Source organism: Varanus komodoensis, unplaced genomic scaffold, assembly GCF_004798865.1.
Source record: "Varanus komodoensis strain SLA01 unplaced genomic scaffold, ASM479886v1 scaffold11, whole genome shotgun sequence".
Taxonomy (NCBI): Eukaryota; Metazoa; Chordata; class Lepidosauria; order Squamata; family Varanidae; genus Varanus; species Varanus komodoensis.
Genome location: NW_025335317.1, coordinates 24352141 through 24380115, shown reverse-complemented (window position 1 = coordinate 24380115; position 27975 = coordinate 24352141). Strand labels below are relative to the sequence as shown.

Genomic DNA, 27975 nt, shown 5'->3' with positions numbered 1-27975 from the left:
GTAAAGCAAGTAACAACCATCAGGCCAACCAATTCTAGCAAGTCTGATTTTCTGACAAAACTAGAGAGTGTAGTGGCCAACAATGCCAGTTTTTATCAGATATTATGTATCCAGGCACAAAAAGACTCATCTTGTATAATGTACAGCTGAGATAAAGGCTCTCTGATCAGCCATATGGTGCAGAAATACAACCCCCATTATCCCTGATCATTGCTCATACTGTTAGGAACCCATGTTTGAATCCAACATTTAGAGTACAAGAAGTCCCCTGCTCCACAGCAACACCCATGGGACTAGCTAGACAAGCATGAAGGGTGCTTGCATGTTTTTTAAAAGCAAATACCGGTGCTGTGGCAAAGACCACTGTCCCCAGGATCACAGCATGCAGGATGGTGAGGTTTAAGCCTTGAGTCTTGGAAAAATCTTCCTTTACATGGTAATTAGCACTAAGAACAAAAAACACATGAGTGTCAATAACAAGTCTTTTTCAAGGTCTTTTTGCCTGGAGTTCCCTTTCTTGGTAGAACATCAGAGTATCAATCAAATACATTGGCTCCCCATCTCACCCATCTCCATCATGCTAACGACTAGCACCTGTGGATAGCTTCGTCCTTTCTTTAAGTGGTGTGCCATCAAGCCGCCTCTGACTTATAGTGACTCTATGAATGAAAATCCACTGAGATGTCCTATCCATGACACTCCTGCTTAGCTGTTCTAAATTCAAGGTTGTGACTTCCTTTATGGAGTCAATCCTTTAAAGGGGAAAATATGCTTGAATTCCCATGACTATAGTCCCTATTTCCAACCTGCATCTAGCAGTTATTTTTGAATGTGCAGTGAGCTTTCAAAAATATTTACCAAGTGGAAAAACTGCAGTTCAGCACAAGCATGAAATCCAAAATAAAACATCAGAAGCACTACAAAGATTCCATTACAGCCAGTGTTTCAAATTTGTTTTATTTTTACAGTATTGTAGTATAACAACATATTCTGACTGAATGACACTGTAAACTGTATCTTGGAAATCAATAAAATAACTTCAAAATGGGAAAGGGTAATAAATAGTGAACTATTAAATCTAAACCATACAAATATAAAATGTCAGTAACTTTTGGAAAACACTGTAGGAAAATCTGGCAGCCATGTTCTCCTTTGGGCATCTGTTTTGTGGAAGCAAATCTTCTGTTGGTCTTTCATCTCCCCATATGTATCACCTCAAATCCAAAACAGTTATTTTGATATCTTTCCCAATGACATGTTTACACATCTGTAAAAGAAGTCAACAAAATAAATCCTGGACTGACTCTGCTGGAAGAAGTAAACTAATTCTGCAGTAAATCAAAACAAGCCATTTAAAAGACAGCACATGGTACTGTGAAAGGGATCCATTTGGTGTTCCATTCTCCATCTAGAGCTCTGTTCTCTGCTGGGAAACTAATTATTAAGTGGAGCATGGTAATTTTCCAGCTTCAATGACCTCTTAGTTAATGTAAGCTCCACCACATTTACAGCCTTATGAAAGGGATGTAACAAGGTTGGTGTCTGATGTGGCAGTACTAGTTCTAGTTCTGCCAATACACTTTTGTCCAATAGCCGAAAAAGAAATTATGGAAGAAGGTACATTTTCAATGCATTCATCTTTCCTTTCACTATTTATAACTCATACAAGCTGGGCAGAAAACATTACCCATATAAAGTATTATAATATCTTTAAGCTTTATATAAAGTCCACATACCTAGTTCTGTTCATCTGCTACAGCAAAAACAGCAAGGAAACTATATTTATTGCTATATGCTGTTAAATCATCTCTGATTTATGGCAACCCTATGAATAAATGCCCTCCATAATGTCGTGTTCTTCACTCTTGCAAACTGTGGCATCTTAAAGACTAACAAATACATTTTGGCATAAGCTTGCAAGGTCACTGCCACTTTTCAGATCTGAGACTAGCAGTCACAGGTTCAAGAGCCCAAGAGTTCCACGGTGCTCTGCACAAACAAGAATCTGGAAAAAGGCAAGGTCTCAAAAACATGATCCCAACAATAACCCAATAGGGACTACAGTCTTGGGATCCCAAGGAGACACAGCAGATGAGGGCAGGTAGAAAGAGTTAAAATCAGTCCAAAAGTGCTCACATCATGATGCAGTCCAAGGCAAAGGGGATCCACATTCATTAAGGCCAGGTCCTAACCCTTACCCCATGCAAAGGCTGTCTGAATGACAGCTAAGCTGTGAGCTGTGTCCTCCTTGTTAGCAATTGACCTGCATGTTATTGGACTTTTCATGCCTGTCCCTTATGACCTCCTTAGGGTACTCATCTCTAAGGCCCTGGGCATCCTCTGGTCTACTGGAAGACGTGGAGCATGTGTGGTAGCAGGTGGCTCCTTGTCTTCAGCTATTGTTCCTCTGAGGAGTATTCCAGAAAGGGCATGACAGCCACTATCCACTTCATGATGACCATCAACACTTTTGCTAGAATAAATCTGCTAGTCTTTAAAGTGCCACCAGACTATGTTCACTTACGCGCGCACACACACACGCAATTCATGGCAATTTCTGCTTCTCCTTCCCTAGGATATTCTAGTTTATTCTGAAGGTGATGTGGAATTTATTTCATCAGAGAGAAAGCCATTTGACTTCTGCATGTGGGGGCTTATTTTTTTAATGCACAGCTGTGCCATGATCTGGGGGCAGTTCCTACATTAATTCCGGGGTGAACAGTGCAACCATTTCCCCCCTTTACAATGCTTCTAGAAGCAATGGTACATTGTTACATTTTTTTAATTTTCAAGGTGCATTTTTCAAGACTCATACTGGAAGTATGATATGACTTTTATCTTTACAGAATTTTTTAAAAAAATAATAAGAAATTATGGAAAAAAAGGCCTCAGACCACTATGTACTTCTCTAAGATAACTAGCATTCCCAACTGACTCCTCTTCCCATCTTTGGGATGGCTCCTCCCTCTCAGCACCCCCAGGAAGCCAATGATGTTTCACTGCAAGAACATTTAGATCAGCCCTAACTAACATTGCTTTCTTCCCTCTTTCCAGATAAGTTCTTTGTAAGAAAAACTCCAGATGCAAAAAAGTAGGAAAAAGAGAATGACAGTACATAAAGAACAGCCTCCAACGCATGTTAGTATTTTAGATCGAGCCACTCCTTGATCTGAATGAACAACCATAACTCCATATTGAGGCACTGTTTAAAAGATACGTGTGTATGCCTTAGCCAAAGCAATGAAATGGAATTTTGTCTTACATTAAACAGCCTAGGGTCCTTGGTATGGGGATGAAAGCCCTTCATTCTACAAGCAGAAACTTCCAACATGCCGGCATTAGTAAGTCTGAAGATACCCGTGCTAGGAAGCAAAGAAAACATTATATCTACTGAAGCGGCCAGAACAGAGCAACAAAGGTATATCTTCACAGTGAGTAAAAAAAACAGGTGTGGTTCTGAGATGCACAGCAAACAGAGGAGCTTTATGGTGCCTTCCAGGGACATCTCAAGGCACACCTGACTACTAACACTAATTATGCTAGTAGTAGTGGTTAGAAGCAGCATATGCTCAGCAGTAAAGTAGTTTACACCAAGTGTGAAAAGTTGGTTCTGCGTCATCTAGCTCTGCCCACTTGTACTTATACTGCCCTTGCTGCAATGTTGCATCTGGCAACCTCAGCCTGATTCTAAGAAGTAGGTGAGGATATCTTGGAAAGGTAACCGCTCTCCCTGCACTGAAGTGCCAGAGGTGCATCACATAGCATTTAATGGTTGCCTTATATATTGGACTACAGGTGTGCATGTTATGCCAATATCCACACTGCAAGCAAGTTATGACTGCTTTAATAAATGGAGCTCAAAACCACCAGTTGTTAGCAAAATCAGTCCCATTTTAGAAAATGTAGACCTTGCAAAAGCCAGTTAGAAATCATTTCAGCTGACCGATCATTTGCTTTTTAAGTTAACCAATCAAGGTTAGGTACATCTATGCCTTACATATAAACAGATCTACATGCACGCCCCCATCTCTAGTTAGAACCACCTTAATTAGCAAGGCTCAGAGAAACAGATGTCTAAAAACTTGGGAAGCCACTGCTGTCAGAGGAAGCAATAAAGGAACAATGGGCCCACAAGCAGATAATTTGGCACTGCATGGGCAGAATGCTGGACTTGATGAACCCTTGATTCTAACTGTCTGACACAATGGCCAGGTTCACATGTAACATGAGATAGCTTCATACATGTATTTGTCTGGATCACTAATGTTTTCTTTATCATTTCCTATTGCATGATGAAACCAAAACAGCATCACAAACTAAACAACTATCTCCACAATTACAGCTCCACCAACTATACTGAATAAACTGACAACACGAATCTTCCAAATGACAACTTGTATCTGTAATAAGATTAAGGTTGGACTCCTGCAATGCGCACATGAGATCCGTATTTACAGCAGTGACCCGATACACTGAGTCGTTTGTCTTCTAAGCTAAGTGTTGCATGTGGGCATCTGTGTCTACTCTTTGTCAAAATGGTTTGGGACTGTAAATGGGCCTATGAATCCAAGAATCTAAAAGTTAGAAACAAACTTTCAATCAAACCAAAAACAGTGAAGAATACTATGATGCCAAAGCGTGTAATCATTCCACTTCATTCACATGCTGAAATAAAATGGTCATCTAACGTTATCGTTTGTGAATGAACACTAGATACCAGACATATACTTCTAACTTTTTCTTTGCACTGTATCTTTCATTTGAAAGTGCTATTGTAAGTGACTGATCCCTGGAGAGGGGGAGAAAGAACTCACTCATTGTGTTTTGGTGAACAAACAATTGCAATAGCCTCAGGTAGCATGAGCTGATAAGAACAATGTGTATGAAGATCAACACTGGATAAGAATGCAGTCTGCGTTGGGTGCGTCTACAAAGAAGAAGAAAAATGTCTACATGGTGAATGCACTCCCCCCCCCTCAAATCAAGGTCAAAATATAATCAAGGAGAAGCTCCTCAGTCTGAGGATTTGTTCTGTTAATTTCTGGCAGTGAGGGCAACTTCACCTCCTATTTTCTTCTCTCAAAGGGATAAGACTGCATAAGAAGCATCTTTTTCTGTACAGGAAAGAGTACTTCACAGTCAAGAACATTTTGTAAGTTACCCACTGAACTATGTGTGTGTCAGTGAACAGGAGAGAAAAATTCCAGAAAGGAACAGGAAATCAAGGTTTGTGCTTATGCAACTTACTTTTGGAAATGGAAAACAGTAAACAATTAAATTGTAATTCCAATTCAATTGGTGCAATTAGCTTTTTGGAGTGCATCCAAAGCTCACATCATTTTGTTCAGATATAGCATTTCCTGTTAAGCACGGAATTATCTGGAGGGAGAAGAGGCAGAGCTTGTCTCTTGTTTGTAGCTGCAGGAGCTGTGCATGTGGTTAATTGGCTGGCTTTTATGCCAGTCGTACATCCACCCCCACAACCCAAGTAGTTTTTCCAAGTTTTAAACAACTGTCTAGAATTTATGAAAAAGAAAGGGAAAAAAGCACCATCCAAATGCTCACTTGGAACATCTTCCAAGGTGCTTGGAGGAAAACAGTGGACTGTCCACCAGCAGCATTGACATGGGAGAGGTGAAGAAGAAATTACTGTTAGATTTGGAGGCAAGTATACGTGGGAATGGATATGTGCGAGGAAGTGTGTGCATTCACATGAAAAAGTGAGTGTCTGTAGACCCTGCCCACTTAATGCTGCCCTAACACATTTTTTGCTTTGGGCCCACCCACCACCAGCATGCAGCCCTCCAGAAGGTTGGCCAGAGGGGAATGTGGAATATTCATGCATACGTACATGGATCCAGCCCAGAGTGAGAAGATCATGTTGGTCTTGAACACTGAAGAGCTCTTCCACATTCTCCATGTCACAGTAGTCTGGCCCTGCAGACTGTTTTGGCACTATCACATGAGTGATAGTGAATTCATTATATGTCTGCAAAATACAGGTGCGGGAGAACAGCTTTTTGAACAATTACTGAACGTTAATCCCTAGAATAACTGTCAATATTGATTAACTTAATTCTTGTGACTGATTTTAGGGAATCAAGGCTAATTGAATCCTGATATATATGCCTGGACCCAACTCCCTCCATAGCCAGCAGAGCCAATGATGAATATGAATACACACCTCGTATCTGGAGGGCAGCATACTTCCCATGCTGGCCCGCAGTGCCTAGCAGAGGGAATTTTTCCATAGCCCTATTCAGAGACTACAGCTATAGAACTTGTGATCTTTTGAATACAAAATGATTTGCGTACAGAGGCCATGATCTACTGCTGAGCTACAGAAATCTCACAGCATGTGAATCAATTGACATGTGGCTGGAAAAAATAATATGACTTGGTCCTATTCACACTTACTTCAGTTTACGTTCTGTTGAGCTCAGTGGAATTTACTTCTCAAGGAAACATATATAGGACAGCACAATGCATACTTTTTGCCCTATTAGCCAGGCTATATGTGAGGCTGAGCAATTTATATATAGTAATGTACCAACTTCACAGCTGACTATTTCTGTAATGTGAATATGAAGCAGGAACATACATAATTTATGCCCACAAGCAAAATCTAAGTGATAATACTTATTTGCTAGAACAGTCTCTTCTCCCTAAAAGAAACCTGATATTCTACATCATTAGCTTCTGTTATCTTTAATTTCATTTTTCCTGTAACAAAATCTCATTTCTGTTTCATAAGCCCCAGAAAATGCACAAAGAATCCTTTAATGAGCCTAATTGCACAAAGAATGCTTTAATGAGCCTGACTGCACAGTAAGCTGATGGCTTAATTAAATTACATGCTATTCACTAATATAAACTATTTCTGCAAACAACAAATTAGTCAGAGTTTCTGAGCAGGCCCAAACTGCTAATAGTCAATTATATACCACACTTACACGTCAGAACTTTTGCTCTGATAGCAGTTCATTACAGGAAAATATAGTACTATCAAAAGTGCCTTCCCCATACAAATGTGAAGGTTCAACTGTACCAGTTTTCCACAGAGAATTCCACATGTCTCTATTCCTCTTACTGTATTTGACTCTGCTAGCTGCAGAAATTTGTGACAAAGATCCTTGGGCAGCACCACACTTCTCATTGCTTCAGCCGCATTGTCTAACAAAGAGAGAGCGAGAAATACAAGTTACTAATATGGAAATATCAGGTGTAAAAAGCTCTCATGCACACCGTTTAAAAAACATGCAACCAACTGAATGCATATTCCAGTGGTGGTGGGGGGGCATTATTTTGCAATAATCAGCATTCAGGGCCTCTACAGCCATTAAGCCACTACAGTAACATGATGTTTGACTTCTGTGCCACAACCAGAAGTGGACATTTCTGTAAGACAGCCTTGTAAACAAGTCCACAAATATTGCAAGCCAGCAAACATTTTTGCTAGCTGGTTAAAAAGCCAGTGTGGAAAGACAGGCAAGTAGTTGCTTGGGAGTTTGGGAATGCTCCCCAACCCAGAGCTGTCCTTGGAGTTTCCTTGCTGTGGCAAGGAGTGCTTTCCTTCAGCTTTGGCTGATTCATCAACTGCACCCTTACCGGAATGAAGATAGACTAGCAATGGTGACCCATTGGGCTATTGTAACTCGCTGTACATGGGGCTACCCTTGAAGATAGTCCAGATACTTCAGTTGGTTCAGAATAGAGCAGCCAGGATGTTAACGGGGACCAGCAGAAATACACACACAACTCCGGTGCACTACCACCTACACTGGCTACCACTGAAGTCTGGGACCAATTTTAGGTGCTGGTGATGACCTATAAAACCCTAAATGGCTTTTGACCTGGATATCTGAAGGAGTGTCTCCTGTGCCTACTAGTGCCTTAAGATCTGGGTTAGAGGTCCTTCTTTGGAAGCCCTCTTTGAAGGAGACTGGGAGAGTGGCTACCAAGAGAAAGGCATTCTCAGCAGTGGTGCCCCAGTTATGGAATACACTCCTCAGAGAGGTCTGCCTGGTGATCACACTTTATTCTTTTCAGTGCAATGAACAGGCTCAGATCAAACACTGTGGCTTGTCATGGGTACTTTAACCCACAAAGAGCTGCAGTGCTTGTGGAGACCATATTGCATATGTAATCCCCCAGCTGGAGGCTGTTGTATTGTGCAAAACACACTTAGCATGAGTTCTTTAGCCTTTGCATAACCCTGATCAGATCACAGGCTATGGGAGGGTTGTCTAACCCTTCCATAAATCATGCTTGCCAGGTTCACATGATACAATTTCCATCCAGCTGGCCACAAGCACTCCATATGTATCAAGAGCTTCACTGTGGGTTAAATAATGCTTGGTGGGCTGTCATGTCATGCAAACAGGCCTATTGTCTTGGAGAGCTTCATTAGATTAAAGTACAAATTATTAACTGCTATTTCTTGACTGCTTTCACTTAAAAGAAATCCCCCAACACAAATCAAACCAAGATCTTGGCAAGTTCCTCTTCAGGAAACCACCCAAAACTCAACTCATATTGAGGTGAACAAATAATGGAACAGCCTGTACCCACCGCCCCATCAAGGAGAGGATTGAAAGGGAATAAAACAGTTCTTTCAAAGATATATTTTTGTGTATTGGTGCTTCAGAACTTGCTCTCAATGTAGCAACATTTCACTTGTCCAGGATTTTAGTTTCTGGCACAGTGTAAGTTTTAGGTCAGATCTCTCAGGTGGAATACCACCTGTCCTGAATGTTGGCAATAAAGTGGGCAATGAATACTAAGGGAGCAACGACAGGCAAACAAGCCAACAAGCGAGGTGACTGCTTACTCTGCACAGCACTGAGTGTGGCAGCTGGCTTCAAGGCCCGAGTTATGGGAGGAGACTGCCCAGCAGAAGTATCGCTCTTGTTCGCTATGGTTGCAGGGAGCGTGCTGTTTAGATGGCTTGAAATGCACGAAGACAACATGCTCCCATCAGTTTGCTCAGATGTAACTGAATGATTCTTAATTTTCTGGTCACGGGCCAATTCTTGTTTCTTCAGTTGGTCTTCAAAGAACTGAAACTGCTCCGTTTCCAGCTGCTGTTGGCGGATCTGTGCAATCCTCCTCTTCTCTGCTTCAATCAATTTCTGTTGCTCTAGTTTCTTCAGTAATTCTGCATTGCATTTGTTCTTGGAAAAAAGTATTAAATGAAAAGATTTGATCAACCATTAAAATAAGGGAAGATTCTTTAGTTTTATCCCAGGAGTGGAAGCCTAATGGGACTCCTACTACATGAGGCAAAGCAGAACCACATATCTGCCCTGCCCATAAAGTGAAGGGAAGTATGATTTGAAGGCCGGGCAGAGTGATGCTGGACCCACCTCTGCCTGGACCTGCTTCTGAGACTGCTGGGTTAAACGACTGATACCATTCTCCCCTGCACAATTTTTGATCCTTTGGGTTGCATTCATCACTCTGTTTTGCAGGTGAAAGTGGCAGATCTACACATAAAGGCATAGGAATGCCATCAACATGTGTAGTTTGGGCCTGGGAAATAAAGGCATGTTCCACATATAAATCATACACATCATCCAGGCATATAAATGACCTGGTGAGCACAAATTATTAACCCTTTTTTATTATTTAAAGCATGGCTATTGTCTAGCCGGTGATCAAACAAACCACAGTTGGTTTGATCACCGGCTCAGTCTCAGTTTCTGGTCTGTTTCCTTTCTCCTTCACCTGTCCCTCTCTGTATCCTAACTACCTTTGTGGCACTGCAGTACTGGCATATAAAGAGAGGATGTTCTGTTTTATCACTCTTGTCCACTTTCCCTGTAGCTTTGTGAAATGGTTCATGAACAACTTGTGACTCTGAGTTCACCTGTAATAAAAGTCCATGGTTGGAACAACTCACAGATCACAATCCAATGACAAACCATGGGTTCTTTTCATCGGTTGCACCTGGTTAACAACTGATAAGTGTTCTACACATAATGACAATCCACAATTCAACAAATTATGCTTTGTTGTCATATGTGAATACAGTCAAGGCAGACTTGGAACCCTTGGAACCTATTTAAATCAGGCTGGAAGGCCTTAATATTTGATACAGAAAAAGCCAGAAGCCTTTAACATTGCCTTTTATGAGATATTTACAAAACTTATTCATATTCATGCATACTCACGTAGAAAGGACTAAATGATAGTTTATTATTCAAATACGTAGGTGGAAAATAATGTCAGAACTTCCTTCCCTATCCATATTTTGGCCGATTATACACTTTCACACTATGCTGCTCTAATGATTTAGACTGCAATGCTATGCTTTGGTTGCAAGCATCACTGTACCAATCTTGTTGAGTTCCATGGGGTTTAAGCAGTCTGGGACAAGGATTGCAATTAATACGCAGGATTTCAGGGTTCTTTTTTAAAGAAATGATGTGGGCCATAACCCCCTTCATGGATCACTGCCTTGTTGTGGCGAAGAGGCTTGTGAAGCTCAATGAAGCTATGAGCTATGCCGTGCAGGGCCACCCAAGATGGAAAGGTCAAAGCAGAGAGCTCTGACAAAAGCTGATCCACTGGGGAAGGAAATAGCAATCCACTCCAGTACCCTTGCCATGAAACCCCCACGGACAGTACCAAAAGGCAAAAAGATATGACGCCGGAAGATGAGCCCCTTAGGTCGGAAGGTTTCCAATGCGCTACTGGGGAAGAGCGGAGGGCTAGTACTAGTAGCACCAAAAGAATGAAGCGACTGGGTCAAAGCCGAAAGGACACTCAGTTGCGGATGTACCTGGTGGTGAAAGGAGAGTCCGATGCTGTAAAGATCTATCCTCCATAGGAAGCGGACTCCAGGGGATGGTGGAGGACAGGAATGGAGCAATGTTGTCCATGGGGTCGCGATGGGTTGGACATGACTAGCAAGCAAGTGGGCCATAACATGCATTTAAGGCACTCTCACCATCCTTTGCCAGTGAGCTCTGGCAAAAATCAAGGAAGCCAGTGGAGGCCACTGTGTTTGCAACAATGGATGCTATTTTGTCACTGATTTTTCTTCTTTACCAAGCTTTCTGGTCAAGGCAGTGCATGCCAAGGCTGCATGGTCTTTGGGCTATACAGTTCATGGCTTCCTTTGTTGTTAAGGCAAGAATGGGCAACAGGCAGTCCTCCAGTTGTTTTTCACTATAACTTGCACCATCCCTAACCAGTGTGGCCCATGGTAAGGGATGGTGGAAGTTGCAGGTCAAAACATCCGCAGGGCTGCAAGTTGCTTGATGCCTGGGTTAGGGCTTGCAGGTCTAACCCAGTAGGAATGAGGAAAGTGAGACACATCAATACAATGGAACATTTTTGTGGATCAAGTAGTTTGGTTTTTAAGTACATACAAATATATTCATATCTTAATGGGCAGTCCCTTGTTTTGTTCACTTGTATATGTTTTTCAAGATGACAATGGCACTCACAACCATCACTACCACAAGGAGGCATCAATGCAAATGTCAAAGGTAATGATCTTTCCTTTCTCAAAACAAATTTTTACAGCACAATTCCATGTATGTTTACTCAAATATAAATACCACTTAATTAAATGGGGCTTACTTTTAAGCAAGTATGCATAGGGTTGCACTATTAATCTAACTGATAACAGTGGTTCAAGATAGTAAAGTCAGACATTTGCCTAAGCTTTGTTATACAGAATATTTATGAAATATTTCACTTATCATTAAGAATTAAAAGATACAGTTGTTTTGATAAAAATTACCTTGTCTTGCATATATTCCTGGTATTCTGCATTGTATTTCTTTAACAAGTCCTCCTTCAGTTCATCAGTCCTAGGAAATGCTATATTCTTCAGTTTCTTTAGTGGGGGAAATGACAAAAAACAGTATATTCATGAATTCATTTTGTTTTCCACTGAAAACCTACAAAATCATCAGCTTGATTCTGTAATGATTAGAGTTAGATTGAGGACCTGCACAATCTGGGTTCTAGTCCTCACTCAGCCATGAAGCTTTACTGGATTCTTTGGATTAGTCACTGACTCTCAGCCCAAGCTACCTCACAGGGTTGTTGTTCCGAGGATAAAATGGAGCTGTGTAAGCCACCTTCAGTTCCTCACAAGAGGAAAAAAGGTGGTATATAAATTCAATGTGATGATGTTGACAACAACGGCAGCGATGATGGAAGCAAACTATTCATTACTATTAATTAAATAAAAAGGAATAAATTAAGGCTCAGTACTGCGAAGCAAATTTAGTAGCAAGCAGGGCCATTCTCAACAGGGCTGAAAGGCTGCTCAGACGCAGGTTCCCCCTTCACTTCAGCCTTAACAAGAGCATATCTGATATCTGGTGTGTATCTTAACTGCTGAATCTGCCCTTGTGCATGTTAGCAATAGGTTCTGGAGGTCATGGAGCTGCTTTTTCAGCAGCAAAGCTCACAGTCTTTGGCCACATGGTACGGAAAATGTATGACGTCTCATTGTTTCAATGTGCAGAACTGCTCAACAAATGGCAAACACAGTTTCTGTACTCGGACTGACAGGGGTGGGGGACAAGAACACCTGGCATTTCCAGAGAGCCTCCAGGTCCCAAACATTCCTGCAAGGCCCACCAGGCTGCCATTATTAATTCTTGGAAAGAAGCACATTTATTGAAAATGCTGGTAACAAGAAAAGCTACTCTACCTTCATAATATCCTGCTTTTCTGGAATGGCACATTGTTGGTAGTCTCGATGGTAGGGCAGCTTTTCTACAAACAAACTAGAAAATGAGACACATACGTTTTTCTCCTTGCAAGCCTCATCAGCATCCACAATATAATTGCATGAGACAGGAGAAACATTCCTTTTAAAAAAAATACAGCTTTGTATGATTTTGTATTAAAATCCCGACACTGATGGTCTGTTGCTGGTTCACACGGGGTCTAAGCACACAGGTATACCATGTTTTGTGATGAAATGCCACTAATTCTACAGAAAGTATTCTGGAAGAAGTGGTTTTCAATTACAGCTTATTTTTACAGTATTTTAAACAATGGGTGATAAAAGCGAGCGAGCACCCAAATCCTCCTTCTGAGTACCTACTTTAAAAGAAATTAACATTACTTTGCACTATCCTTCCCTCCTTTCTACTAGGATTCATGTTGTCTCTGCTGTAAGCTGACACGCCTGTGACCACTGAGACTAGGGACTTGCACAGTGCAAGGCTCCTACTAAGCTTCAGGCTTCCACATCTCACACTGCTTTTCCTCAAATGCTTTATTTAACAGGACTCTACCAACTGTGGCTGCACTTGGTAGCGTAGTAGCTAGGAGTGCAGAAATGGAACTCAGGAGAGCTGGGTTCTAGTCCACACTCAGCCACTGAGCTCCCTGGGTGACTTCGGGCCAATCAGACTCACAGCCCAACCTGAAGAATGTTAATGAGGACAGGACTAAGAGTGAAGAATTATATAATTCCCTTTGAGTTCCTTGAAAGGAAAAAAGGAAGGCTATAAATATGACAGCGAGAGCGCGCGAGAGAAGTTCTGCCAGCCAACAGGGATGTACAAAGATGCCTTGAGCATCAGGTAGTGTGTTGTGTTGTTATGATTCCTCTAGGCAAGAGCTGCCTCACCCCTCCCACAACAATGAAAGAACATGGCTGACAGGACTGGCAGCATGGCTTCTCCACAGGGCTGACTCCCCCAGCACGTCCCTCTTGGGAAATTGAAGTTAGCCCCTCTCTCTCTTCAAAGCACTCGCTATTATAAATAAAGAACACGAATCATCAGTACTGCACTGTGCAAAAAAACAAAGGAACTGGTTTTCCTGTAATCTTGACCAACAGTTCTTCACAATTGCTTTTCCTTGCCCCAGTAAATGCTTTGCCTTAAGGCTGGCTTTTGGTCTTTGCACATATTCCCTACATAGAACTTGATTTGCACCTATGTGCGGCCTGGGAGGTATCAGGTTTTGATGTCAAAATGAAAGGCTAATCAGCACAATCCTTTTCTCCATGGATACTCTCAGTTCTCCATAGATCTCTGGTCTAGGTTTCCTATGTTTCCTTGCATTTTTTTTAATCAGGCCCTGGACAAAGCATAAAGAATGGCTGAAGTTAGCTGCTCCAAGGTTCTGGTTCGCTCTTCTCAGACATATACTGGGAATCAAGGGGAGAGAGAATGGAAAGGGAGGCACCCAGTTTGCAGCCATAAATCCACTCTGCTGCAGAAGACAAGCCAAGCAAAGTAACAGTGCTTAGGAAGGGAGAAACATGCACACACATGGAAGGAGCTAAAATGACACTGCTGGCTTGTAGTCCACCATCCAGAGGCCTGTGGGGCAAAGTAGGATTAATTATTCAGAGGCAGAAGCTGGCCTGGCAGCCATGTTTCCTGGCTTAATGCCAGCACAGTCTCTCTTCTCACCCTCTTAAGAACAAAATACAGTGTTTTTGTATTGATGAGACTGCTCACTAGAACTAAACTCAAAGTTATCATGGTGATAGTCATGGCTTCAATTGTCAACCGTTTATTAAAAGATGGATTGGATAATTGTATGAAGATATATTGAGAGCAAATGTGGCATACTGGGACTCAGAAGATTGGCGTTCTAGTCCCCACTTGGCTATGAAACTCTGGGTGACTTTGGACCAGTCACACACACTCTGTCCAACCTACCTCACAGGGCTGTTGTTGTGAGGATAAGATTGAGAGAAGAACCTTGTAAACCAACCTGAGTTCTCTGCCAGAGGTAAAAAAGCAGTATATAAATGTAATTCAGTAATAACGATAACAGCAGCAATAGTAGTAAAGGAATTAACTAAAAGGCTTGTGTAAATTATACAATCATTGACTTGAAGGTAGGGTTTTTCAGGTGCATGACTGCATTCAAATGCAACTCATTTGACTAAGTCAGAGTCTCTAAACCCTTAGTTAGGAAAGGTACATGTGCAAGGTCACCCTAGGCTGCACTAGGAGAATGACTGGGTTCACATAACACAATAAGCCATGGTGGCTTACCGGCCAAGAGCGGCTTGTCATGTTCTCTAAAGTGCAGCATGCCTTGTTATTCACTCTGGCCTGGTTTGGACAACACAATGAATCTACACTGGTTTATAAGCCACCATAGTTCATCATGTTGTGTGAACTCGGGCAATATTTACTTGGTGTACACAATCAAGAGGCTTCCCCTGCCCAACCCACACATCATACAAACCAAGAATTTCAGTTTGCTGAGGAAAACAAAAGCAGATATGGAGCACTGCTCCTTTGTCCTAAATTATATTGCTGAAATAAAAGCTTGGGCATGACAAGTAGAAGATTTTTGTGTGGAAGAACTGTGAGCATTTTTAGGTTGTGATACTTGAAATCAATTCTGGGACTCCTTATTCTGTCATTCAAAGAGCACTTCTTTTGCACCAGTGTTGGTGGATCATGGAGTTCGACTGCAAATGAAGTAGATCCTATAAGTCTGTCTAGTTCTAATTGGGGGCACCTTCCCAAACTTGGTGCCTTTAAGATGTATTGGATTTCAACCCTCCCCATCTCTGCCACTGTAAGCCTGCCATGATGGCTCAGGATGGTGGGAGCTGAGACTGGAGGCCATGAAGTTAGGGAAGCCATGATGATGTCATTACACTTGTGAGTTTGTGTGTCTCCTTGGCTTGCAACTCATGAAGAAGAACTGGGACAAGGAAATGCCATGCAGCAGTCACATCACAACTGACAGAGCAGCGGGTAGAAAACTATTTCTTCTGGGGCAAAAATTAATCCTGCTTGTGTGCAGGAGAAATGCAATATCTTTGCAGCAGAAGTTCTACCCTTAAGAAAGACAACTGAACTCCTTGCCACAGAAGAGTGCACATCTATTGACTTCTAAAGTAATCCTAAAGAACAAGGAAAAACAACATGTAGCTTGTTGGCCACATGCATCACCCCAGCTGTTTCGGGGTACACCCACAGCTTCCACTGCTGAGTTTGCTGCAGAAAATGCATCATTTGGCTTGAAAATAAGATGCGCAGAAAGCATGCTCTGCTTGTAAACAAGCAGAATTACACTGCCAGAATCCTCCAAGGAACATGATTTCTCTTGCAAACAAAGTGTGCCACAGCTGTGGTACCAAATTACCAGGATCTGGGCTGCTCTGGGATTCCAATCAGTGGCCAGAACCAAAACATTGACCTCAGTATTTGTAGAATCGGTCCCAGGCCCTGCTGGAATGCTCAGCCTTCTGATGAGCACCAGCTGGCAGCCCGAAGGGAAGAGCTATACAAAAGCATGCTGTTCCCTCCAGAACTGGCCTGAGCAACACAGGTCTTTCAGATTGCTGTAGTGTTGGTATCTTTCCTGACCCAGTTTTTGCTCTGCCGTATGTATCCTGCCTTGCTGGCTCACCCCAGCAATGCAGGTCTTCCTACTAGCTATGATGCGGTTCAGCTCTGCCACCTTGCCTGACCCTTGCTGCATCTGGTTCTTGTTATGTCCTGCCTTGCTGTGTGGCCTTAGTAACATAGGCCTGTTTGCTGGAGTTCCTGCATCTTGCCTTTCCCTTGCCATGTACCCTGCCTTGCTGTGTTGCCTTAGCAAAGCAGGTTTTCTTGGTAGGTGTGGTTCAGCTCCTGCATCTTGCCCGACCCTTACCATGTATCCTTTCCTCTTAAACTGCCTTAAGGTACCTGCATCTCTGCTTGTCTTCCTGGTTCTTGATCCTTGGCTTGTCCATGACTGTGCCTGTGTCTTGCCCTAATATGTACTCCTAATTCCTGATCTGGGTCTGTTCTGTGGCTATGACTTGAACCATGCTATTGGACTTTGGACTCTATATCGCTTTGGGTTCAGTTGCCCTGGTCCTGGTGCCTCTGTCCTGTCTTCTGCCACCCATATCCCACCCTTTGACACAAATTTGCTAGTGGTGGTGATGAGGGGGGCGGCTACAACCCTGGAATGTGACCACTTCCGCTCTAGAAAGACTTGTATTTTCTACATATATCAATAAATGTGTTACCACTCCACCAGAATAGTTGAAAAGCCATTCCTAAAGCCTAAATGGATTAATAATTTCAAGTCAATATCCACAGCTACAGACTAGTTCTTACGTTATAAATTTGTTGTAGAGAACAAAGGCATTTTCAAGATTTCCCTCTTCCAGGTATACAGATGCCATCCGCTCCATCTCCACTCCAGATCTAAAGTAGCGCCGTGGTGTAATGTCTTCATTTATTGTGATATTACAACCAAGCTTGCTTAAGGCACGCACTCGCTCTTCTGGGCTCAGTGAGACATCTGTGTGGTCAGGTAAAGCTGCCAGCCTTCTCTGTTAAAACAGATACCACAAACCCGCATTTCACTTTGTTTAGTGATCCAGACTTGCATATAATCTTATTCAAGACATTCAAATGAAACTTTGTGCTAGACTTAGCAGCTACACCTTTTGGTTTTAGAAAAAAGTCAGGAGTTACATTTCCTTAAAGATATTAGAAAAGAATTTTGGAAAATTACAATAAAACGCCCCCCCCCCCCCCGCCTCCAGCCTGCTGTTGCATCACAACACACACATGGTCCAGGAACCACAATTTTCCAAAGTGTTTTCATACTGATGAGCAATGAGGCACTTTTGATACCTATTATGTTGAACTTCACTGCTGCATTTAAGTTTTCACATGGCACTTATACAAATAGCTTTTAAGCACAGCAGTTTTAGTTACTACATTTAAAACCAATCTTAGCTGCTCCATTATACCACTTCTGTAGAAGAGGTTTGACATGTGACTCAGGCTGAAATGAGATATAATGAAAGGAGGGGTCTGCTACTGAAAAAACAGCAGTAATATCTCTTCCTTGTTTGTTTTCTTCTGTATCTAATAAAAAGCAGTGGTCAAATCAATATCCAATCCGTCTATGCAGAAACATTTTATTTATTTAAGATATTTGTATGCCATCCTTTGCAAGAGCCTCAGGATGGCTTACACAAATAAAATACAAATACCTAACGTAACATAAATTAATTAACGACCCACTCTGGCTGCAATTAAAATATGATGATAAAATTCAATATTAAAACTTATTAAAATATTGATTAAATAAAAAGGTCTTAACCTGGCGCCGAAAAACATATAATGATGGCGCCAGGCGGACCTCTCTGGGGAGCGCATTCCATAGACCGATTAACATTGCCTGATTAATAGATTTCCGTGCATTATGAAACAATGGATTTTGGAATTACTTACCAAGGAACTCACAGTGAATGGCTGCTCCATGTTGCTTTGTGCTGGCAACCCACTTTTACTGTTTATTTCCAGTCCTTCCATCTAGCCATAAAAAGGAATGGGAAAAAGAGTGTTCGGTCACAACAGTAATCTATCTTGATGTCTTATGCACAAATTATCCGCCAGTGAAGATGCTCCAAAGAAAAATACTGTTGATCTGTCATCAAAAATTCTGTCAACAGTACCAAATCAGCATTTTGACCCTGGAAATCTGAAACATCTGCACAGTTTGATATTTAGGGATAGTTCCTGGAATGGAGTGGGGAGGGAATCTGCTAAAATGCATAGTATATAACTGGTCTTCCACAATGTTGCCTGTGCACACTCCATAGCACACCATTAAAGTAATTTGTTCATTACCTTACACATGAAAAATCAGCTTAATAGTCAAGGAAGCTGCATCTAAGGGAACATGAGCAATACCATTTTTCAAATATAGTTGTTGCATACTGCTGACAATTTTTTGTCCGTCGTTCCTTTAATGACTCATATAGTAACATGTAAACAAACTAAATGTAACAGTATCTAAAATTTGCTGCCTGATGGGGCACCGCATTCTACAATGTATATTAGTGGAAGGCTCTCACGGTCAGTATGCTACTTCGCAATTTTACGTTGTGTAAGCCGTCCTGAGCACTTGTCAGAAGGATGGGATATAAATGTTTGAAATAAACAAACAAACAAATAAATAAGTAAGAGTCATCTCTTAGTTTTACTGCATTGCAAGTTTATGTACAATGCAAACCACACAGGAAAACTTAGCACTTTTGTTTTGCTGCTCTTGCTTTTCTACAGAGGAGCAATAATCATTAGACTATAAGAACAGCTGCGTTAGATCAGAGGATGGCCAGAGAGTACAACAGTTCCCTCCTGGCCACACAGCAACTGGTGTACATAAGCATCCTCACTCTGACAGGTAGAGCCATCAGGACTAGAAGCCTTATTCTCCATTAAAAGGAACTGATAGAATCAAAATAATCTTTAAGACATCATAGCCCTATTTTAGTTTTTTAAGGACCAATTTTCCCCTCCTGTATATAAAAAATAATATCCTTTGAATTAGGATCAAAAGATCCTAACCACATAATTCAGTTCAAATCCCTTTCAGCATATGAAAGATAACAGGACTACTATTCTGAGTGGGTGCAGTTCATAGTTCAATACTGTAATGGAATCTTCTACATAAACTCTGTAGACATACCTTTTAACTTTGTTCTCATGTATCCTCTCTGATTATCTACCATGGGTTAGTAACTGTTGGAGCTTTATTTGGCAAGTAAGGACTATGAACGATGCATCCCCCCTCCCCCGCCACCTTCAGATCCACTGAAAATAAATGAAGTGCCAGGTAGTTAAGCCTCATTTGTTCCACCACCTGCACCCCAGCAAATTTAGAGAACTGACTGGAAACTGAAATCAAGCAATGAGAAAAGGAAGTAGTAAGCTGAACGGCAGAAAATGTTATTTATAAATCATTTCACCACTAAATTTAAATGTATGCAAACAGTGTGAATCCCTATAAAATCAACAACTTCACTCAAACTCACGGCCTATGAGTTCTGAGTAGACTATTAGTATAGTTTGATTACTAAGCCATGCTGCTGTATATATTTTTTTAATGTTTTGCTATCCGTTTTGCTATCCTCTGTGGCATGCAAGTTGTGACTTCATGAAGCCACAGAAATCCGGGCACATGAACCTATATTCTGACATGAGGCTTATGAGGTGAGGCTAAGAAGGTAGTGCAAGATGTATACCATGTGTCAGAAGAATCATTTAACAAGGCAGCCACCTTCTGTCAGCTCTTGATAGGTCAGTACAGTATTCCCACAATTGGACCTTTTCATTTCAGTGAAACTTGCAATGCCTGCCTACCTCCTTAGGAAAACTGAGGCAAAGGACAGACTACTTGTAAGTTGTGCCATCTTTCATTCCAGTGCAGTCTGCTTACATCATCTCTTCCCAACAGATGACAGCTGCGTTGCTCAATCAACAAATTATTTTCAAAAGTTGCTTACAGTTAGCACCATTCTATCTTCACAATTTATTTTATTTATTTATTTTCTGATTTATATCCTGCCTTTTTCCTACAAAAGGCTCAAGGCAGCTCACATCTCCTCCTCCATCTTATCCCCACAACAACAACCCTGTGAGGTAGGTTGGGCTGAGAGTCTGTGACTGGCCCAAAGTCACCCAGTTGGCTCCATGGCCAAGAGGGGACTAGAACCCAGATTGTCTGAGTCCCAGTCCCATGCTCTTAACCACTACGTCACACTGGCTATCAATGCAGACATGATCAAATTATTCCAGTGTACACCACCTTCCTTCAAAACAGTACAAATACTGAGCATCCCTGGCCTAAATAATCTGCTGGAAGAGAAAAAGCTGAGTAGGTGATAAACTCTCCATAAAGATCTTTCAGCTAAATTCACCACCCATTACATCATTATTGGAAAGAAAAGTGGGGGGGGGGGATCCCATGGACTATTCTCTTACAGCAGTTAGGTTACTTTTTAGCATTTAACTGATCAAAATATTGGTTAAATCATAAACAGGTATGGAACATTGATTTTTTAGAACAGCAACAAAGATAGATGGGAATGCTACCAACACGGCAATCTAGAATGCTTCAAAATCCATTTTCTTTCAGGAGCTTTGCAGTTTTAGACAACATGAGTTTCCTTTCCATATCCAGTACAACTGACTTAATGGTAGGCTTTATTCCTGAGAATGTGTGACTTATGCCATTGTGATAACTTGCTTGTATTTGTTGTTTCCTACAGAATTTTGTACTTCTATAGTAGTTAGAAATGTTAACAATTGCAGCGCCTAATTAGCAGAAGCTAATTCATTTAATTAGGAGGTGAGGTGAGGTGGCACATATGGTTTAGAATGAGTTGCAGAGCAATCTCTGTGTGTATTTATGAGACCCGATTTCTGCAGAACTAGAAAGCAGAACTTTTTCTCTTTCTGTTATTATCAGGCATGATATAATAATACAATAAGAAGGCAAGCAACCACCAAAAGAAATACATTTTTTTCATGAAATATTTACCTTCAGACAAGTGACTAGATAACTGGTAATACTGATCAGTCAGATGGCTATCAATTCTGTCCTAAACAGAATATATAAAAATGCTTTGGGATGCTGTTTCACGAGATTCCAGTTTTCTCCTTGTTACTGATGAGCCACCTGTCCCAAGACATTCTTTTTCTCAGTGGGCTTCCTCAGAGGCAATTGTCATCTATACTCTTTGCCCTCTTCAGTTGTTACCTTCTGCACTGGAAATGTGCTTCATTGAAAGTTCTGGTTATTCAAATGAAATAACATTCATTTCTGAGAGTACTTAAGTCTTCCTACTCTATTTTATGTATGGAGACAAAGCTCCAATTCTAAACACATGGACCAAATATGTGCCTATTATCTGAATGTGGTCAAATACTTAAAGTATTTCCAGGGGGAAACCAGGAATGTTACTATGCAGGTGGCATCATTGTGGTGCTGCAAGAACAGGAATGGGTTTTTTCCACCCAAGCCTTGCAGCAGTCAAGCAAGACCAAGCCAAGCCGGAGAGCAAAGCTTTTGTTATTGGCTACCTGGCCAGTCAGGAGCATGACCAGTATCAGCTAAAAAGCTGAGTATCTCAGACTATCCGTTTTTTCCATCCTGCTATCTCTATGGAATATTGCCTTTATGTTACTAGATTATTATCGATATTTTCTGCTACTTGCTTTATACCTATGATATTTTTTATATTCCCTTCTTTTAAATTAAATTGTAAGCCAACATGGTGTTCCAATGTAAAAGCCAAAAAAAAAAAAAAAAGGACTATTTAATTAATTTTTAACATTTACAAGCACCTTACCTAACATTTTAAACAGTTAAATTTTATAATGGTTGCAAGAAACATGATGGAGTTGCCTGGCTAAAGCTAAGCAAGCTGTTGGTCTGGTCAGTGTTTTGATGGCAAACCACTTGAGAACTCTACAGATAGTACCCTGAGATTCTTGAAAAGAAAAAAAGGTGGGATATAAATGCACTTAAGAAATATTTAATTACCTTTTAAAAAGTTAATTTCACAGCATCACACCAACATTGTTTTGCTAATTAACTTATTTTTCCTGTTCATCATGGGCAGAAGTAGTTATTTCCTTTCATGCTGCCAATGTGCCACATATAATTGGGTTTGGACAGGAAGATGAGATAATTTTTAAAAATCTGGGCTTAATGTCTAAAGGATGTAGAAAAACTGTGAAGCCAAGTTTATTTGGCCAAATCAATAAAAGATAAAGAATAAACAAAAGAATACATGCTGAAATGTAAATTATGTATCATGATTAGTTAATTCAGAGATCATAAACATTACAGCAAACAACAGCTGAATGAAGAAAATGAACTCTTAATGTTTAGCTCCATGAAAACTTAATTACATTATAGATAAATAGACTTTCCTATGGCTTTTAAAAGCTCTAGTGCTACAATTTTATAATTTATTTATTTCCAGAAATACATTTTTTCACAATGTCATTTGGTTTATTTTACTATGTGCAATTGTATAATGTACAATTGTGCATGTTTACCCAGAAGTGAGTCCCATTGTGTCCAAAGGGCTTACTCCAAGGAAAGCATACACAGAATTACAGCTCAATCATTACTGCTTAAGAATTGCTCTCAATGCAGATATTTCCCTGTAACAAAAGAGTTGGCTGCAACCTGACCTGAGGTCCAGTGCTACAGATAGCATTATCAGCTCTCTGGATGTGCATGTTAACATTATTTTTATTAATCTTTATTTTCTTCCCTTGTACGGTTCTTGTCTTTTTCAGTCAATACCATAAAAAGCAACATCTAGATATTTAAATACATTTATTCTCCATTACTTCTTTCCAATGTTGTGACGCTATGTTTGAAGTGGCTGCTTTCCTCCCCCTTAAGATGGTGCCACAAAGAAACTTTTCCGTGGCACTATTTTCTCACTTCCTTTTGCACCAGAGCACACACAGATTTTTCTTTGGAACAAATTGTAGCAAAGTAGTTCCCTGTGGTCCTTATGTACAGTGCTTAGTTTTCAACTTAATACTAATAACATATTGCTACATGCACAATAAAAGAATATTCCATTCCAACAGTAAATTCGGTAAACTGGATAGCATGCGCCGTTACATTTGTGGAAATACTGCATTCAGGTTAACAGAGAAACAGAGTGAGTCAGAAAGGGTCTTTTGGGCCATTTAGTCTGACCCCCAGGTCCAGCCAGCTTAGCTCATGATGTGCCTACATCTGAAATGGCATAGGAAAATTGTCTAGACATGGTTCTTAAATAGTAAGAAAATCTGGGGTTTTGCACAGCCTTGTTAGGACACTTAACCAGATCAGTAAATGTAGATGCACTCTTTTGACAAAGAGTTCACTCATCATCACAAACTTTGCAGCACAAAAACACAGATAATGATAATGTGCATTCTGAGGTACATGTAGAGATGAAGCAGGCATGGCTGCTGTTCTGTGTGAAACTAGTTTGTCTCTCAGCAGACAAATAGAATGCTTGAAAACTGGTGGACTGTGCTTTAGCAGTAACAGTCAATTAATATTCTCTAATTGTACGTTTTACTATCAAATTAGTGCTGCGTAGAACCCTCAAGTTTTCATGATACTTAAGGGATGCTTTTCCTGGCACTGTAATGTTCATTTACTTAAGAAACTACAACCGTACCACCCTCACCATAGTTGCAGGATTGCCACAATGTACAGTTAAATGATCTAGCAGTAATCTGAACATTAAGGGCACTTTGTAACCAAAAATTGGATAAAAAGTAATAAATTGGTAACTCAGCAAATAATTTGTTTTCATTATGTATTTAAATAGTCACAGAAAACTCCTTTGGTAGACTTATGAATTACATATTAAAGATAAATATTATCTCTTCGTTTTTACTGAAATTGGCATAAAGGATGGGTAAAGCAATGAATCACCTGTTACCATGGCTGTAGAACCATATACTGATAAATGCTCTCTCAGTCATCATACAAAGCCATTCCACTGACTTTTGCCGGGTCATAATGAAAGGAACAAAGGAAAGTAGTTGTTTTTTCTCAAGAAATAATTGATCGCCATAAGTCTGTTTACTACTAACTTCATTAAGAATATAATCCTATGCATGCTCTGGGAGAAAAAAGGTACCTGGCAGGGGAATGCTGGAAGTTGTCCAACTTTTCTGTCTGAACATGCATAGGATTGTGCCCTAAATTAAATTGGCATGATTATTCTAGGCATCCTGTCACTCCAATATCTGGCTAATCAATTCAAAGCTAGTAGACCAGCATGTTGCCTCACACACACCATGAGCAAGAGGACCCTAAGCTGGCCCAAAGTTACTTGGTGGAGTCAGAATCCAGATTTCTTTCACCAAAGTCTAACATTCCATCTAATATTCCACGGTAGCCATCTTTTACAATACTCAGAAAGGAACCCCCACCGTTTTCTTTTATTGAACAGATGTATCAGTCAATTAAATATGATTTGCTTTTAGCTTATATATGGCTAGTGGGTGGAATAACAATGAAATAAAAATATAAATATTTAAGCATTGAATGTATGTGATTTCCCTGAAATGTGACCTCTGACAGGACATATGCATGCTCAAATGAATGCTATTCTTGAACTGCTGCACCATTTTGCATATACTTAGCCACTCAACAGATGGCTGCACAGTAGATTTCAACAGTACACATTGCTAGTTCAGGAGCATTTGGAAGCCCGATTCTACTTCTGCTTCTCCACAACAGGAAACATGAAATAAAGAAAGGATGTTTCTTGTCTATCTCCCCTAAGGGAGTGCTTTGTGTAGTTTCGAAATCAGTATCAGAAATTGCACAAAGTTCTTCAACCCAGCAGGTACTGGCCTTCAAATTCTGCTTCTGTGCATATATTAACTTGTTAGATATGCGGTGAATTGAGAATTGTATAAGTCACTATTTATTAAAATACCTAAAACAGTTTTACTATTATTTGACGAATAGACCAAATCCAGACAAAGCTGGTTGTATTTAACTTTAGTACCACAATAAATTGCTTTGTACCTTTATCATGCTGAGCTATCTTGTGGTAACAATGTTATTAAAATCCATTTCAGTTCCAGGTTACAACACAACAAAATATGGAAAAGTCCAAGTTGGGTAATATTCCTAAAGTGTATGTATATTCCACTAAAACTAAATGATATGTTATTTTATGCACGGGTTTGGGGTAAGATGGACAGAGGATGCTGGTGACAGCCAATGACATGCAGAGTTCTATTAGTATATTATATTCTTCGCACTTACTTCTCGTTGTCATGGCATGCTAAATGACAACCCATGTTCGACTTAACTTAGCATATGCCAGCAGCAGCTGTATGGTTCTCCTCAGCCAACTCATCATTAGCTGAGTATTTTCCAGAGATGGCAACACATTGAGGACGTCATATGACTCAGCCTTCCATCGCATCCCAAACTCTGCCAAAATGCACTAAACTCATGGCCCTCAGTGCACCAGTTCAGCTATGAAATTGGACCCAAGGGCCAATGAAATAAATATGCTGTTTTTAAGTGAACAAAGTTAACACAGAGATACCAATTTCTATAATCCTAAAGTATTCCCTGATAGTAAACATTAGAATGCTTACTGAAAATAAACAGATAGAGTTTACAGGTCAGAGTTTACTGGCTTGTTGGACGGGAGTGTTACATTTCAATATAACATTTAGCTTTATGTATCCAATGAGTCAGGTGAGAAGCAGAAACATAAAAACCCACCTGGCTCAACAATGTCAACAGTGTTAATCTTTTATCATTAGAACTCAGTTTTACAAGTTCTCTAACAGTAGCTGCCTAGCAACGTCTTCTGTAGCCCAAGACTTGATTGCAGGTTTCACCTTGAGTTTCTCAAGGTGATGATCCATCTCAAGACCTGATCTATTTCTATAGTCATATTAGTCACATTAAGCACTACTCTTACGGATTATTATGTTTTGTGAGATTCAGTCCAGAATTGCTACATTTTCTTTTACATGATATTTTAAAATAAAACCACAATTACAGGTAGAAAGCTTATTCAAATGTGGCACTGCAAGTTAATCTTTTGGGTTTGGGTTACTCTTTATTTATCAAAGGACAAGCCAATATTGTCAACAGTGGAATTACACATAAGCATTACAGCTTCCCTGGCAATGTTATTTATATGTCTCTAAGTTTTTAAAGAAATGAAGAGCAAAGGGCAATTGTGAGTCCAAAATCTACTTGTTATGCTACGCACCACTCTTGGATTTCCAGTTGTTCCTAGTCAGGAACTGAATCTGCTTAGAATCCCAATACTAGCACTCTCAAAAAATAACATCACTATAACTCATTAAGATCTTAATTTATTAAGATCTCTTGCAGGGAAGAAAACAGAGGTGAAATGTTTTCAATACAGCCTTCCAGGCTACAATCCTTCCTGGCCATCTTCTTGGTGCCACTTTATGAATTAACATTGCATTACTTTTTGTTTTGGAAGGTATTTGCATTGCATTCAAGGCCATCATGCCAGAAACTACAAGGTCCCCCCCCCGCCCCCCGAGATCAATAAATAGCTGTGAAACTGCTGAGGGTAGGCCAAGAGAAAGCTGCAGAGGTGTGATGAAGAATGAGATGAAGCAGAGAGTAGGAGTACATTCGTGGTGGCAGGCAGCACTTTCCAGTAAAAGGGGGGGGGGGAAGACTCTGGAGTAGTTAATACTCGAGGGGCAGAATGCGCTCACTGGGATACTTAAGGGAGTTCTGGAGTCTATTTTGTGCAGTTGCGCACTGCCTTTAAAATATGGGGGCCACGGGAAGGGGGTTCGCGCGTGCGCGGTGATGGGAAAACTATATAATGCCGGTTCTGTGGTCTGTTAAGAAAGAGCATTCCTTTCCACGGAGAAGAAACCCTTCCAGAAAGGAGAGCACCTGGCAGCAACGGCGGGGCGCTTTCTGTTCCACATCACAGAACTGGAGGAGCATCTTGCCATCGCAGCGGGCCGCAGCGGGCCACGCGGGGCGGGGGAGCCCTATGCCGGATAAACGCAGCCCTACGGAACAGCTCTCCCTGCTTTCCTGGCTCCACAGGCCCCCCCACCCCCAATTTACTATTCGGTTTACATCGGTTTCTCCGAAGTAGAATAACTGGAAGGAGAAGGAAGAAGTGGCCTCGCGTTTCTGGCTGCCCCACCCCCTCTCCTGCAAGCCATTCAGAGCCGCTGTTTCGTGCACCGGCGGTTAGCCTCCCCCGAACACGAGCAGCTGGTCCTTGCCGCTCCGAGCAGCGTCGGCCAGCCAGACACCCCCCCCCACCCCCGGGAAAAGCGCAACGCGCGGCGGGACGCGATCAGATGCCCCGCGGGGTGTTTCCCCGCCGCTCTTGCCCCTCCCGTCGCCCTTTCCACCCTTCAGGGCGGCCGCTGATGCGGCAGCGCAGCCGGGCTCTCCGCGCCCCGTCTCTCCCGGCCGAGGGAGGCAGCCCGCCCCGGGGCTCGCTTACCATAGCGCCATCGCTGCCAAGCTCGCGTCGACGCGGAGAGGCGCGCCGCCCGCACACCTGGGGCTCTTGCTGGAATGAGCGGGCGCCTGCCGCGGCCGCGGAGCGGACAATGAGAGGGGCCCCGGCCGGCCCGGCCCGGCCCGGCCCAGCAGCCGCGCGCCGCGCCTTCCGCCCCCTCGCCGGGTGCCACGCCGCGCGCT

General features: G+C 41.4%; 1 protein-coding gene across 4 annotated transcripts; it reads right to left on the bottom strand.

The window, feature by feature from the left end:
• Positions 1-926: 926 nt before the first annotated feature.
• On the bottom strand, positions 927-27829 carry STAMBPL1 (STAM binding protein like 1). 4 transcript variants are annotated; one of them, XM_044420605.1, is made up of 11 exons: positions 27776-27829; positions 18201-18281; positions 17070-17287; positions 12677-12752; positions 11753-11848; positions 8831-9173; positions 7049-7173; positions 5852-5989; positions 4815-4927; positions 3263-3362; positions 927-1267 (listed from the first exon to the last, which is right to left on the bottom strand). In XM_044420605.1, exons 1-11 carry the CDS (start codon positions 27776-27778, stop codon positions 1211-1213), a joined length of 1350 nt encoding a protein of 449 aa, XP_044276540.1. In that variant the 5' UTR covers positions 27779-27829; the 3' UTR covers positions 927-1210. The 4 variants fall into 4 exon arrangements, with proteins under 4 accessions (XP_044276540.1, XP_044276541.1, XP_044276542.1 ...); XM_044420606.1 differs by having other exon boundaries at positions 7091-7173; positions 27776-27820; XM_044420607.1 differs by lacking the exon at positions 3263-3362 and having other exon boundaries at positions 27776-27820.
• Between the last annotated feature and the right edge of the window lie 146 nt (positions 27830-27975).

Coding starts and splice junctions, on each gene's coding strand:
- STAMBPL1 (XM_044420605.1), bottom strand. Junction 17,288..18,200: donor CATTCACTGTGAGTTCCTTG/GTAAGTAATTCC, acceptor CTGTTTTAACAG/AGAAGGCTGGCAGCTTTACC. Junction 3,363..4,814: donor TGTTCACCAAAACACAATGA/GTGAGTTCTTTC, acceptor TTTGCTTCCTAG/CACGGGTATCTTCAGACTTA.